Raw genomic sequence first — 13,897 nt, forward strand, 5'->3', positions numbered from 1 at the left:
AACCATAAAATATAGCTTATACTGAATGTATTAGTTCCTCGAGTCAGTCTCTTTGTGAATAAATAAGGCGGACACAAAATGAAGGTTTTAAAAATAAGCGTGGTTTATAAAACCCAAATATGACAGGATCACCAAAGTGTATACAGAAACACAAATGAGATCATCAGTGGAACCATAGGAATACACTCAACATTAACAAACTACTCTGTAAAAGGGGAAACTCTGAGACATTGTGTCTATTTAATCACAGAACCACAAGTTTTTCTATTTTTCTTAACTTACTCAAAAGTACAACCATCTACCAACTACAAACAATGTCACAGTCAAGTATTTAAGAAGGGATACAACATCAAGATAGGAAGATAGAAAAGATGCAGAGATATCAAGCACTTAACATCATGGGTGTAAGCAAGCAATCAAGTCAACATAGTTTATTTCCCCCCATGAAGAAATGATGTCAGGGCTTGTGTATTATACTAGTTCTGTATTTGAAAAAGTAAAAAAGAAAAACAAATTACAAAATAAAAACCCTACATTTTGAGGGTTCATCTCATAATAGAACCCCTAGTTAGGGTGTTAATGAGAATGTTAACATGTCCCTTTCTTCTCCCAATCCTCCCACTGTCACCCAACAAGTCCTGTCAAATGGGAACACACCCTGGGGATGAAAGTGTTACGAGTAGAAATATACAGATAAAACCGATCACATTCCATATTCACTAAAGCATCTTAAGTTACACTATTTCCATAGAATTCACATATGTAAGACAGTGTGGGATTGTGGCTAATCAAAAATGCCCTTCATCTACCATAATACTGCTCATTTAAAGAAAAAATCTCCAACTTGTACATAAATAATTAGTACAATAAATTAAACAACATTCTTTTACACATTTCAAATGTAAAAAATTAAACTATTTACAGTGCAAAACAAAAGCAGCATGCAGGCAAGACAATTGGCAATGCGTTACAAAAAGCAGTGAATGGGAAAATTTGTGCTCAGCATCCATTTATATACAGCGATATTGGTTCAGAAATGTGAAAGTGTATAATTTCCCCAAAATTTGTGTGCCACTTAATTAAGGATTCAGTCAAGACAGAGCAAAGTAAAACAGTGTGCCAAAAGGTCATTTTGAGAACGACAAGATTGACTTTTCAATATTCTAGGACAAAAGGACTGCACGGTAACACAGTAACACCACATTTTTGACCGAGGATAGCACTCTATATTCTTTTGCAGCCACAAATAACATGTAGTTCTCCCCCTTCTCCTTTCTAAATTTTGCCTCAAATGTGTTTAAGCAAAAAACAATAAACTCAAAGTCAACTAAAGCATGTTACTCACAAACATAATGCCTGCTATCTGTACATCATTTTTTTTTTCAGAAAGCAGGAACACTTTTCTTTTAAAGAGCTAATAAGAATATGAAACAGCAAGTAAGAGCGATTGTGAAGACAAATCTTTCTTTTGATTAGATTTTAGTTACAGCTGAAAGATTGTGCTTGCAAAAATACATCGAAGCATGCTGCTGAGAAAAGTATCAAAATGAACTAAATGCTGAAAAAAGAAGAAGCAAAACATACATATCAGCTAAAAACAGCCCTGGTGTTTTCGTTTTTATGATGACAACAATAGATATTAATCATAATTAAAGTCATTCTAAGTTAAAATGACAGTATTCGCTCAGCATTGTGATAAAATTCTTTTAATGGTGTCTGAAATTCAGAGACCACGTATGAAAATGTATGAAAGACAAGGTAGTTACACCTGTCTCGCAAAAATGTACATTATAAATCATGTACAATCACATTTTTTCATCAAAATGTAAAGATGTTGCCACACTCATGAGGCATACAAATAAACAAACTGTGACCATAGTTAAAGGGATCGTTCACTATCTAACCAAACAGTAGCCACATTCTTCAAAATATCTTTATGTTCAGCAGAAGAAAGAAATTCATACAGGCTTGGAACAACTTGAGGGTGAGCAAAAACTTGAGGGTGAACTATCCCTTTAAGATGTTGGTTAAGAAAAGGATTTCATAAAGTGAACTACTTTTTGATGCACAAAATATCTTACGGTTTACCATAATACAAAACTGATATCACAACCATAAGAAATATAATTGACAGGCAGTGGTTGCATTTCCTCTTTGGCTTGCAGTGGTTAATAAGTGATACAAAAAGCCATGTAGGAAACACATTAGTTCTGTGTCCACTTCCCTTTAGTCTGCAATTTGGTGACAATTATTACTGAATCTTTTCAGTTTAGTGCATCATTACAATTAAAATAGTTCACAGAATCATCTGATCTTTTTCAGTGGGCAGCATTTCTTTTACCCAAATGGTATTTCAAATATTAACCAGCAATGACAGGTTAAAGTGTGAATATAAATTATAATTCTAAGAGCAGTATGTCACCTTTTAGTTTAACATCAGCTATCACTCCCCAAAAGAAAACACACACATGCACGCATTCTCTCAAACACAAACCATACATGGCAAAAAATATGACAGCTTTGATATCAAAGCAATGCATGTTCAAAAATAAAAAAATAAAATATATTTGCATATTAAATATGACGAAACAATAAAACACTATGTTTTTTATGGTAAGGAAATAACGAGCATTTCCAAACAGTGCCACCAGGGCCGTACTCTGATGTCATGACAACTCAAAAAAAGAAAAACTATCACCTACTAAATATAACAAACATCAGCTACTGAGCTGTTGTTATTTCTAAACGTGTGCGGATTGAGTCCGTGCTGTGTACGATATTATATTATTCTTTCATATGATAACTCTCCTCCCTGTAGATCCTAGTTATTTTAAGTTTGTAAACAGTCATGTGCAGTAATATAGATTCAAAAACCTAAACAAATGTACAAAAATGTATCAATATAGAAGAACAAAATTAACAAATCTAATAAAAAAAGTACCTTGAGGAAAATTCCACACTTGGCTTTTCCGTGCGTGTGTGTATATCGTTGTATGTGTGTGTCCGTGTTTGTACGATGTCACTGTTGTGTCCTGATATGTCTGTTTTTGTGCTTAACTCTGTCCACTACTCTGTCTTTGGATGGTATCTGTTAGTGCTGAAGTGTAATATGTGTGTATCTGTGTGTGTTTGAGATCAGGTGTGCTGAGGCAGCTCTGTGAGGAACCAATAGAAAGCCGAGACAGGAGGCGGGACAGTGAGATCTGGGTTCAGCTGAAGGCCTCATCGTCCGTATCCTCAATGAGCACCTTAGTATCCTTCTTAGACCTGTCAGAGAAACAGATACAGTATACATTTCAAGCAGCTCTGAAAAGTTCTGATCTCAAACCTTTAGATTCATTTATTTTTAGCAAGGATGCAAATCAGCATATTAGAATGATTTCTGAAGGATCATGTGACACTGAAGCCTGGAGTAATGATAAATTATAAATAAATTACATTTTACAATATATTAAAATAGACAACAGTTATTTTAAATTGTAAGAATATTTCACAATGTTACTGCTTTTGACACTATTTTTTATCAAATAAATGCAGAACAAACTTCTGCAAACAAACCAACCCCAAACTTTTATATATATCTGTTAAATACACTGTACAAAGTGTTGACCTACACTTTACATCACAATACATTTTAATTATTACTTAATCTAACCCTTAAATGTAGTTTTGTTAGTGCAATCTAATAGCCTGGTTAAAACCAGACCATTCTCAGTAGTAACTGAGTTATGGTCTGGCAAAGCTTCTTTAATAACTCATTTCCAAAGGGGCGTCACCAACGGACGTCGCTCAAATGCCTCTGGGCGCAATTGGATAGACCTAAAACCAATCAGCGCAATCGTCATCGTGTAAGCCATATGCTGCGTCCCAATTCGCCTTACGCCATAAAAGTATGTAACGTTACTCTTTTTGTGAAGAAAATGTATTTACTTTTGAATGTGTAGCAAAAAAGTAGGCAAGTTTTGGGACAGACTAGTTCGTCATCTTTATCGGACGGATCTGTCGCGTGCGTCCTGTCACGTAAACTGCCCTGTCAATCATCTTGTCACAGTTAAAATCCTCTATTAAATCTAATTTAATTTCCTACCGTTTCGGTAGGAACAAGTTCATCTGCCAGTGGGTCTTTCATGGAGACTGTCCTCATGTGTTTGCAATTTGAATATAATAATGCATTTAAAGTTGGTGTGCTTCACCAACGGAGTGGATGTCGCTCAAATGCCTCTGGGCGCAATTGGATAGACCTAAAACCAATCAGAGCGATCGTCATTGTGTAAAGCCCGCCTCAACGTTTCTGATTGGTGCCGCGATTTCGCCGGCATGGAAATGGGCTTGAATGAGCCCTTTGCCAGACTACTTGCAGAGCAAATCTAAATTTGCCGGAAGTTGTCTGGGTTTTCCCAGGCTAGCAATCTAATGCATTTAAAAAGGTTTGGTGATGTTAATATATTAATATATTTAATAAAATAATTTTTTTGATATTTATTTTTTAGATAAACTATTTTTTAGTGAATTGCATATTATGTTTGCAAAGAGTTATTTATTATATATGTTATTTAAGTTATTTCATTAAGTGTTATCAGTAATTTAAATACAGACTAATTGCATAAAGGTGCACTAATCGGGGCTGCCTACCCAAAAACTGCTGAAATATGTCTATTATATCTATAATCTCTTACTGAGAGGACAGCAGAGGCCGTCGTAAGGACAGGCTGTAGCTCCGTTTCCAGCTCTTTTTGCCCTGCCTGTTCCGGACTCCATCCTCCTGGTCCATCATCTGCTCCAGCAGCGTCTGGTCGTCAGCGTTTAGAGGAGCCACCGAGATGTCTCGCACCGCTCGGAACTCACCGCAGTTATTCAGGTGCTCATTCTCAAGACGGAAGAAGTTCCACACAAAACGTCTACGGGGAGAACAAATGCAAAGAAAGGGAGGAGAGAGAGAGAGAGAGAGAGAGAGAGAGAGAGAGAGAGAGAGAGAGAGAGAGAGAGAGAGAGAGAGAGTGAGAGAGTGAGAGAGAGAGAGAGAGAGAGAGAGTGAGAGAGAGAGAGAGAGAGAGAGAGAGAGAGAGAGAGAGAGAGAGAGAGAGAGAGAGTGAGAGAGAGAGTGAGAGAGAGAGAGAGAGAGAGAGAGAGAGTGTGAGAGAGAGAGAGAGAGAGAGAGAGAGAGAGAGAGAGAGAGAGAGAGAGAGAAGTTCAGCATGTGTTTAATGTTTTAAAGAGGCCATATTATGCCGTTTTACAATGTTTTGATTTTGTGGTCTAATAGTTTTCATGCTCAAATGTAAAAAAAAAATCTTTTTTTTTAAACACAGTTTACATTGTTGCAGCACTCCTCTTCCCAGTCTGTCAGTAAAACTCTGTTTAGTTCCTGTCTCTACCCTTCCTGATTGGTTGGCTGGATCAGTCTGATGTGATTGGCAGTTTTGGGTGTAATGCATTACCAAGTAATAAATTACTGTAATTTAATGAAGGGATTACTCTTATTTTTTCTGTAATTTAATTACAGCTATGTAACTGAATTAAATACTGTATAGACAATAACAATTCTATACAAAACAATGGTGGATTTAACATCATCAAATTTAGCAAGTAGTAACAAATAATGCAATAATTTTTAGAGGGAGCAAATAGTACAAAAATCTAATTACACTGTTGAAGATGGAATTAGTAGATAGTAATCAATGACATTTTTAGAGAAACTCAACCAACACTAGTGATTGAGCATGTCATGTGACCATTAACTGACACCAGAGAACCATGACCATGCAAATGTGTAGTGAAAATCTCAGGGGTTACTTCATGTAACTATTTTAGCTCAAAGGGATTTGGCTGATGAAAAGAATTGGGAATCCCTGTTCTACACAAACATCTCACCTAAACACTTCCAGAGGAGCTAAAATTGTAACTACGATGTCCTCGATGGAAGGAATGGCAGTCATGGAAGTCAGAGAGATCTGCAGTGTCCAGGCGAAGCGCAGGATTACATCTTCTATAATAGCAGAGTAGTAGTAGGCCTAAAAGGAAAAGGAAGTGACATCATGACAGTTGGAGGTAACAGATAAATATCCCTGCTGACCGTTATAATAATATCCCTGCTGAAAAAACATCTTAAACCAACCGAAGCTGGTTTGCTGCACTTGTCAGCAGGGGAGAACAGCTGGCTGAACAACTAAACCTGCTTAAAGGGATAGGTCACCCAAAAATGTTTCTATCTGAATAAAAGCCTAAATTAAATCTGTTCATCATATAATGAGATTGTGTCTCTTCAGATAATTTGGATTAAACAGTTTGATTTATATTGATTTCTTTTATGATCTCTTCATTGAACCATCAGAGTTTTGGGTGAATTAATGGAGGGGAGAGAAATCTCTCAGATTTCATTAAAAATATCTACTAATTGTGTTCCGAAGATGAACGAAATTCGTATGGGTTTGGAACGGTGGTAAGTTATTGATGACAGATTTTTCATTTTTGGGTGAACTATCCCATTAAGAGCAGCAAACCAGCTAGTTAGTTTGATTATTTTGCTTCGCTCCTTAGAAGGTTTGAACCAACAACACTGTGCTCACCAGAGCAGATCTTTGACCACTACATCACATCACATCACCCATGATGGACATAATACTGTTTTCAAGATGACAGATTATGTTCTGGCATATCTTACTTTATGTGGGTAAACAATCTCCTCTCTCAAGAAGGTATTCTCGCCTGCGTTGCGGTCGAAAAGACCCCAGTCCATCTTTAGGTCCCAGATCAGCGTGTAAAGCGAACTGACGACTGAAGACAGGACCAGCATGTAGAAAAACACCTCAGCGTCTGCATGTTTCTGATCTGAAACACAGAAAGACACAAGTGAATTTGACACAATGTCCACTAGAGGGAGACATCCATCCATCCATCTATCTACACTTTAAAAAAAAACTGTTTTGAGACTGTTTACATTACTAACACCATTGTGTCTGTGGCTATCAATCTACGTAATTGAAAGGTCATTCACTGTTAAATTACCATGTCAAATACTAGTGTTTTTATATTAATTAAAACAATGGCATGACCAAAATGCACATTAGTAGGTTAAATATAAATTTTTTCATATAAATTTGAATCTAGCCTGCACTTTTTTACTCCCCTTCTGTTTTTACTGCTAAAAACTGACACATACATGTGTTTTTACACACACAATTTTTCTCAGATCCTTTTAAAGAAATCAATAGTTGTATGTATCAAGGATGCATTCAATTGCAATAAAGACATTTAAAATGTTTCAAAAGAAAATCTTTCAAATAAATGCTGTACTTTTGAACTTTTATTAATCAAAGAATTCTAATGTATCATGGTTTTTGTAAATATTTTAAGCAGCACAACCATTTTCAACATTGATAATTATAAGAAATATTTATTGAGCACAAAATCAGCATATTAGAATGATTTCTGAAGGATCATGTGACACTGAAGACTGGAGTAATGATGCTGAAAATTCAGCTTTGCCATCACAGGAATAAATTACATTTTAAAATATATTAAAATAGAAAACAGTTATTTTTAATTGCAATAATATTTCACAATATTACTGTTTAATAAATGCAACCTCGGTGAGCATAAGAGACTTCTTTCAAAATCTTACAGGCCTAAAACTTTTGAAAGGTAGTATATATTTAGCTATTTTTACATTGCTGTTCCAAGAAAATAATATTACATTGGATATAGTTCGGCATCTTATCATCATTTATAACAAGTATATGAAGAAATCTACTTGTAATTTAATCAGCAACTTTTTTTCTGAAGACCAAAATTGCAATAGTACAACCCTTACACATAAATAACCTTGAAGTGACTGTGTTATATAATCTGTTGAAAGGCAGAGGATAGAAGCTGTATGGGAAAAGGTATTAGCAAATAATATTGATGATGAGGCATGGGAGAGCATATGGAATCATGCCAAAAGATATTATTTTGCGCAGGGGCAATACAATTCCAAAAAAAAAAAAAAAGAGTAGGCAGAACTGAAATATAAGAATAAGAGCTATCTTGCAGTACAACATTAGAGCATCAGTGTAAGTTAATAGGGGGCGAGACATTTATCAGATGGTGGAACAAGGCAGGTCTCAGGTCAGTGAATGGTTAAATCTCTTAGGCCTCAGACAGCAGACAGTGCTGAATCTGGAACAGGCCCATCCGTCTTAATAAAGCCTTTCACACGCTGCCATCCAGGCGCCAGGAAACCAGCGGAGGACATTTTTCGCCGGAACACATAATAGCCCTGTCCTTCCTATTTCAGAGCTGAGCTATGAGTGCCCATGCTGAATATGGTGTCCCTAGATTACCCAAGATGCTCCAGATGCTCGCCCCAACAAGACACTTTAAGAGTGCAATGCAAGTCTAATCCCTTCACACAGGCCAGCGGCATTCTATAGAAGCATCAACATTTGAGCTGATATTAGAGTCATCATAAAATCAAAGTTGACGATTCTTCCTTCTTTAATGGAATATTTCAGTATTTATTATAAATTATGTATCCATGCATATCATTACTTTTTTATATATATATATATAAATTCATGTGCCCTCATAATCTATAATCAAATAAACTTCCCCTCCCTCTTGCAGTGACATCTCTTTTGTTAGTGTGAGGGCGGGACAACCTGTCACTCACATGAGATTGACCAATAGAAAACCAAAACCATCCAATCAATTCAAGATGGACAAAATCAAGTCACACTACATTTTTTCTTATTTGAGAAGTCGTTTCACTCGGATATACAATAGTGAAGAAAAGACTATTGCAACTTCCGTTTCATGCCAACTTTAAGTATTGTGTTTTACATATTTATACATTTGATGCACGTAATTATTATTATTACCTTGACAATACCTTTTGCTCAACCTTACCCAACAGCAAAGCTCCATCCCAAGATCATCTATGAAAACTAAGCTGTGAAGATGGATAATTCATGAATCGTCATAGCTTTGACATCTCATCTCTGAGAATATTAATATTTGACAGTCTAGATCTACAGATCAATGAATATTTAGTATTAAGCAACAGTGTGCACTATGCAAGTAAAGTTGAAGTTAGCTAATTAAAACAGCAGTCATTTAACATAAGTCTTAAAGATACATGAGCACAAAAATCCTGTGCAATTAAGAGGTCAGAGAGAGAAAATGGTCATAAAAAAAACAAAAACAAATTAGGGTGCAAGAAACATTGACTAAAATAAAATCAATAATGCTACAAACGTGAACATGGTTCATATAAAACGTTATCCTATATCTGAAACAATACTTTGATATTCAAAATATTTGGGCCATTATATTTTGCTGTAGTATAGTGTCTCTTTGAGGCACTTGCAAGATAAATATATATATAATAGATACAATAGGTCTGACAATATGAGATTAACGGTATTGGCCAACAACCGTGCCAGTTTGGCCAATGAACAGAAGTGTTAGTTCCCCATTGTATCAATTACAAAATCCTCGCCAACTGATAATACATATTTCTGTTTTCAAAGTAGTAATAATCTTTGAATATCAAAATGGTCTCATCTCATTTGTTATTAAATTGAACTATGTAAATACAGGCCATCTGCTACCCTGCTCAATAGATTTCAGCATCGGCCATTAAAAAACCCATGTCGGTCAACCACTACTGGTCACACTGAACTTTCGGTTTAACCTCATTAACACATCAGAAGATTTATGTAAACATGAACTGTGATGACCCAAACACATTTCCCAAAGGACCAAATCCCTCTCAGTATCCTCCTGAGTCCTCAGACAGAAATAGTTTTCATCCTTTGAACATTGACAGCGTTTTTGTGTCTTTGGTAATAGAGTGCAGAATGTGAAATAGAATGTGTCACTCTCTGCACTTGACCAGATGATGGGAACATGACAACGGAAATCCAAAATAAAATAATAGAATCGAAAAGAACATCACTGAGTTTAAAGTTCAGGTATGTAAACATATTCAATATTGACCACATTAACTGAGTAATCTGCACTAAACGGTAATATTTATGCAGCTGTGATATTTGACTACATAGAGCCATCTCTTGTCAATCATTCCTGCATACTACATCTGAAGCATATGTATTCTTGGGTACATGTGGTCCACATGAAACGGTTTAAATCTGTGCAATGAAGCCATCAGAGCAGGTAAGCAGGTGTTCATGTACACATCTCTATAGCTCTCTAAGATGCTTGTTTTGATCAAAGATCCAGGTCTGATACAAAGAGAGAGAAAAAAAATCAAATAATTTTTTAGCGGTTCAGAGCTTCATCATTATTCTAGCGATACGCTCACACTGTTCTGTCTCGCCACAGGCAGGCAATTACAGCTCAACCTCCTCTAGATAGTCCATTTTCCTTCATTTCCTCTTTTATTTTTTGCTCTCCTTCTCTCTCCTCTCATATTTCTCTCTCCCCTTTAATCGTTTTTCAGTGTTCACATAGCATCTCTCCTTTAATCTCTGTTTGGATTTTGCTCTGTCTTGTTGGATGTCATTGAGCTCTTCAGCATATGGCTTAAGCTCAGATTGGCATTTCTCATTAAAGTTTTAATTAAATCTTTGAGGATATCGACCCTTTACCATTTCTACAATCAGTACTACGATGAAATACAACACTAAAAACATGTGTAATGGGGCTATTGATATGAGAACGGATAAAACAAAAACACTTACCAATGCATAAATTGCCATTTCAATGCTAGTGTGCAAGGCTAATAACACACCAAACTTACAATCTCACACACCTGTTTGGCTCGTGACTAATGTTAATTTATACATTAATTATGCTCAGGCATGTTACATTCCATTGGGATTAGTTTACATTAAACCTAAAACAAATAGAATCCATAGACTCATTTATCAGGGCAGCTTACAGGAGTGAACATCAGTTTCAACCAGGGCTCAAATGATGGAGGTGATTTCTGATGCATTCATAAATTAAACTGGCTCACTGCCAGGAACGTCTCGAGCGAATCCTAATGAGTGCATTGAATGCATGGTGAGATTGTTGGGTTGAATGGGGCCTGTTTCACTCCTATATCACTAATACAGAGATGTCTCTAATACACACTTAAGTCTGGACAGGCTGTCCACCAACATTTGGATACTTCGGAGTAGAATTCTGTTCAACGAAAACATAAATGCAGTGGCGTAAATTGCACCCATGCTTGATATTTATTTAAACTCTGACATTCAAGGGAACTACCCAGAAACGACTGTGTGTGCATATAAATAATGAAATGGATGAAACGGCTTAGCTGAGTGCTTTGAGATCGATTTTTGGCAAAAGTTGTCTTTTCGAAGAGATACGGGAAGGCATGGAGGCTGACTGTTTGATAAGAGAAAGTGAGACAGGCAGAGAGACATGTTTGAGCAGCAGTCTTCGCACTTCAGATGGGTTTCAGTGGCAGAATAATCAGACGGTAATTGTAGATAGAGACGAGGGATATGTCTGGAATCTTAATGACATGCTTTTAAACTCTTTAGACTTTAGACCGAATGCAGGATAATTGCTGTGATTGAATGCAAAATGTGGTGTTTGGCGACAAATGAGTTTTTATAAAGCAGGGTGGCTCTTTTTTAAATGCATAAATGAAATGCCAACCTGTTTCTTCTTGGTACAATTCGTCTCTAACATAAAATTGAGATGTTTTCTCTTTATGTTGCTATATAAACCAGTCTCTAACAGACAAGGACAGGCCTATTTTTTCTTTCTCTGCTTTCTCAAAACATGCTTTTGTTGCCTGTTCACCTGTATCTGTTGTAAGCAAACAATGGCAGCCAGGTGCTCTCTTTGTACGGAACATTTTACACTGGAGTCAGTGTTAGATTACAACAGCAATTTCCACAGAACAGTAAGAATACAATGTATTCAGGATATAAAAAGCAAAACAAAACAAAACACTGTTTCTTGTATAACCAAATCATTCTTTTTACCCAGATTCCCTCGAGACAAAACTGTTTTCAAGTGACATTCACCAGTCTGAGCACAAACCTTTTTCAAGCTAATTATAATAATTATAATTATAACATGCTTTGATAAGTGAATGTTCTGGTCACATGATCACGTCACGTTTGCAGTTAACTGCCGATTGTATGTTTTTACCTTTGTGAGTTCTGTAGAGGGCTGCAAATGTGACCACAAAGAAGGTGGTGGAGTATTTCCCAGCATTCACCAGGTGAGGGAAGGCCCTTCTGGTGTCACGGTAACGTCGCAGACACTGAACAAACCGCAGCCAGGCAGGCAGACAGTGGATGATGGCCCGAATTCCATAAGAGTAGCTGTTACACCTTTCGTCACCTTATTCCGGAGGAGAAACTTATGAAAGCATGTTGATATTGTCAAAAATATATTCTCTCAATATTGCAGTAGAGTAATATTAAAACATACTGGATTATTTGTATTTTTTGTATTTCTACAAATTTAATGATGATTTTATAATATAGTTCAGGGCCCAACAATTAGGATTTTGTCTTGCAAAATAAATTTTGTTATCATATTTGCAACTAAATTACTAAACCTAGAACTAAAACTAAACCAATTTATCATATTTGCAACTACAAATCTGAACTACTCATCTGACCAGGCCAGCAGAAAAAAGCCATAGTGTTGAGCCCTGTTGCTCACTTTCACTTTCTCTTGGTCTCTCTCACTCACTTTCCATCGTTTTCTTGCTCAGTATTTTCCAGGACTGAGCTGGTGTTACACATTTCTGCACCATTAGACAGCCGCTGATGTTCTGAATTTCCTGGTCCATTTCACATAAACTCCACTGAACCTGAAGAACTCCTGTCTGTGCTAACACAGCCTGTGCAATCTTAATTCATATGCAAGGACAACTAATCATAACCGCCCATTCATCTACTGTTACATCCAGTATAAGGTTGAAATTTGGATGGCTTAACATGAATGACTCTGTTTGTCAAAACTTGAATCAGTACATTGCAAGATGGCTTCATTCTGAATCAATTACCATATGTGGAGGGAAGTAAGCCGCTACGATCTCCCCACTGCAGCTCCATGCTGTAATAACAGACCAGATACTCCAGATCTGTGAGCACAATGACCAGGGAATTGAGTTGATCCGCCAGCCAGAAGTCTGCAAACTCCACTCGGTGGAACGGGGCGGTGGACACACGAAACTGAGAAAATACAAACACAGGAAATATGAAGCATAAATATTCATACTGTATACAGTACATATAATAATCATTGTGGACAATAATAAACAGCAGAAGTCATCTGAGGTGCTTTATGTAAAACAGCTCATCCCTGAGGCAGAGTGAACTCTATGAGACAGCGAGCGAAAATCTTAATGAGAACTCAGCCGGCTGAAAGCAAATCAATGGGGTTTTTATTGTCTGATGATCTGTAATATCAACTCATTGACCTCACCAATAAAACACACTTAACTGTCTGTTATATGTGAGGATTGAGTTAGATGCGTTGCACCATTAATCCAGCAAACTGTGCCTTGTTTAAAAACGCATGACGACACATTGAGAGATGCACATGAAAAAAGTAATAACCATTTTTAATGCCAAAAAGGTTTAATGCCATGTTGAAGTATTAGACTATATGAATCATTTGGATAAAGACCATGAATTATTAAAGTAAATATTTTTCCCAAATGTGTCAAATGCTTCAGGGTGAACTGTATCAGCATCTTTGCCTTGAAATGCATATCATATTATTAATAATATTTAAAATACTAAAAAGTTGCAGTTACAAAAGTACACACACACACACACACACACACACACACACAGTATATATATATATATATATATATATATATATATATATATATATATATATATATATATATATATATACACACATACATAAAAATATATTTTTTAAAAAGTAATTTAAGTTTGATGACAAA

General features: G+C 36.2%; 1 protein-coding gene across 1 annotated transcript in view; it reads right to left on the minus strand.

Annotated features, from left to right (window-relative positions):
- Positions 1 to 81: 81 nt before the first annotated feature.
- The window catches only part of xpr1a (xenotropic and polytropic retrovirus receptor 1a), a 71,135-nt gene continuing 57,319 nt past the window's right edge, over positions 82 to 13,897 (minus strand). Inside the window, exons 10-15 of the mRNA XM_081349810.1 lie at positions 12,983 to 13,151; positions 12,115 to 12,309; positions 6,662 to 6,828; positions 5,872 to 6,011; positions 4,677 to 4,898; positions 82 to 3,267 (exon numbers count right to left, since the gene is read on the minus strand). Of these exons, the coding sequence (XP_081205936.1) occupies positions 3,210 to 3,267; positions 4,677 to 4,898; positions 5,872 to 6,011; positions 6,662 to 6,828; positions 12,115 to 12,309; positions 12,983 to 13,151 (951 nt within the window). The 3' untranslated portion in view covers positions 82 to 3,209. The remainder of the gene's footprint in view (positions 3,268 to 4,676; positions 4,899 to 5,871; positions 6,012 to 6,661; positions 6,829 to 12,114; positions 12,310 to 12,982; positions 13,152 to 13,897) is intronic.

This window comes from Scardinius erythrophthalmus (genome assembly GCF_964197995.2).
Source record: "Scardinius erythrophthalmus genome assembly, chromosome: 20".
Classification (NCBI taxonomy): Eukaryota; Metazoa; Chordata; class Actinopteri; order Cypriniformes; family Leuciscidae; genus Scardinius; species Scardinius erythrophthalmus.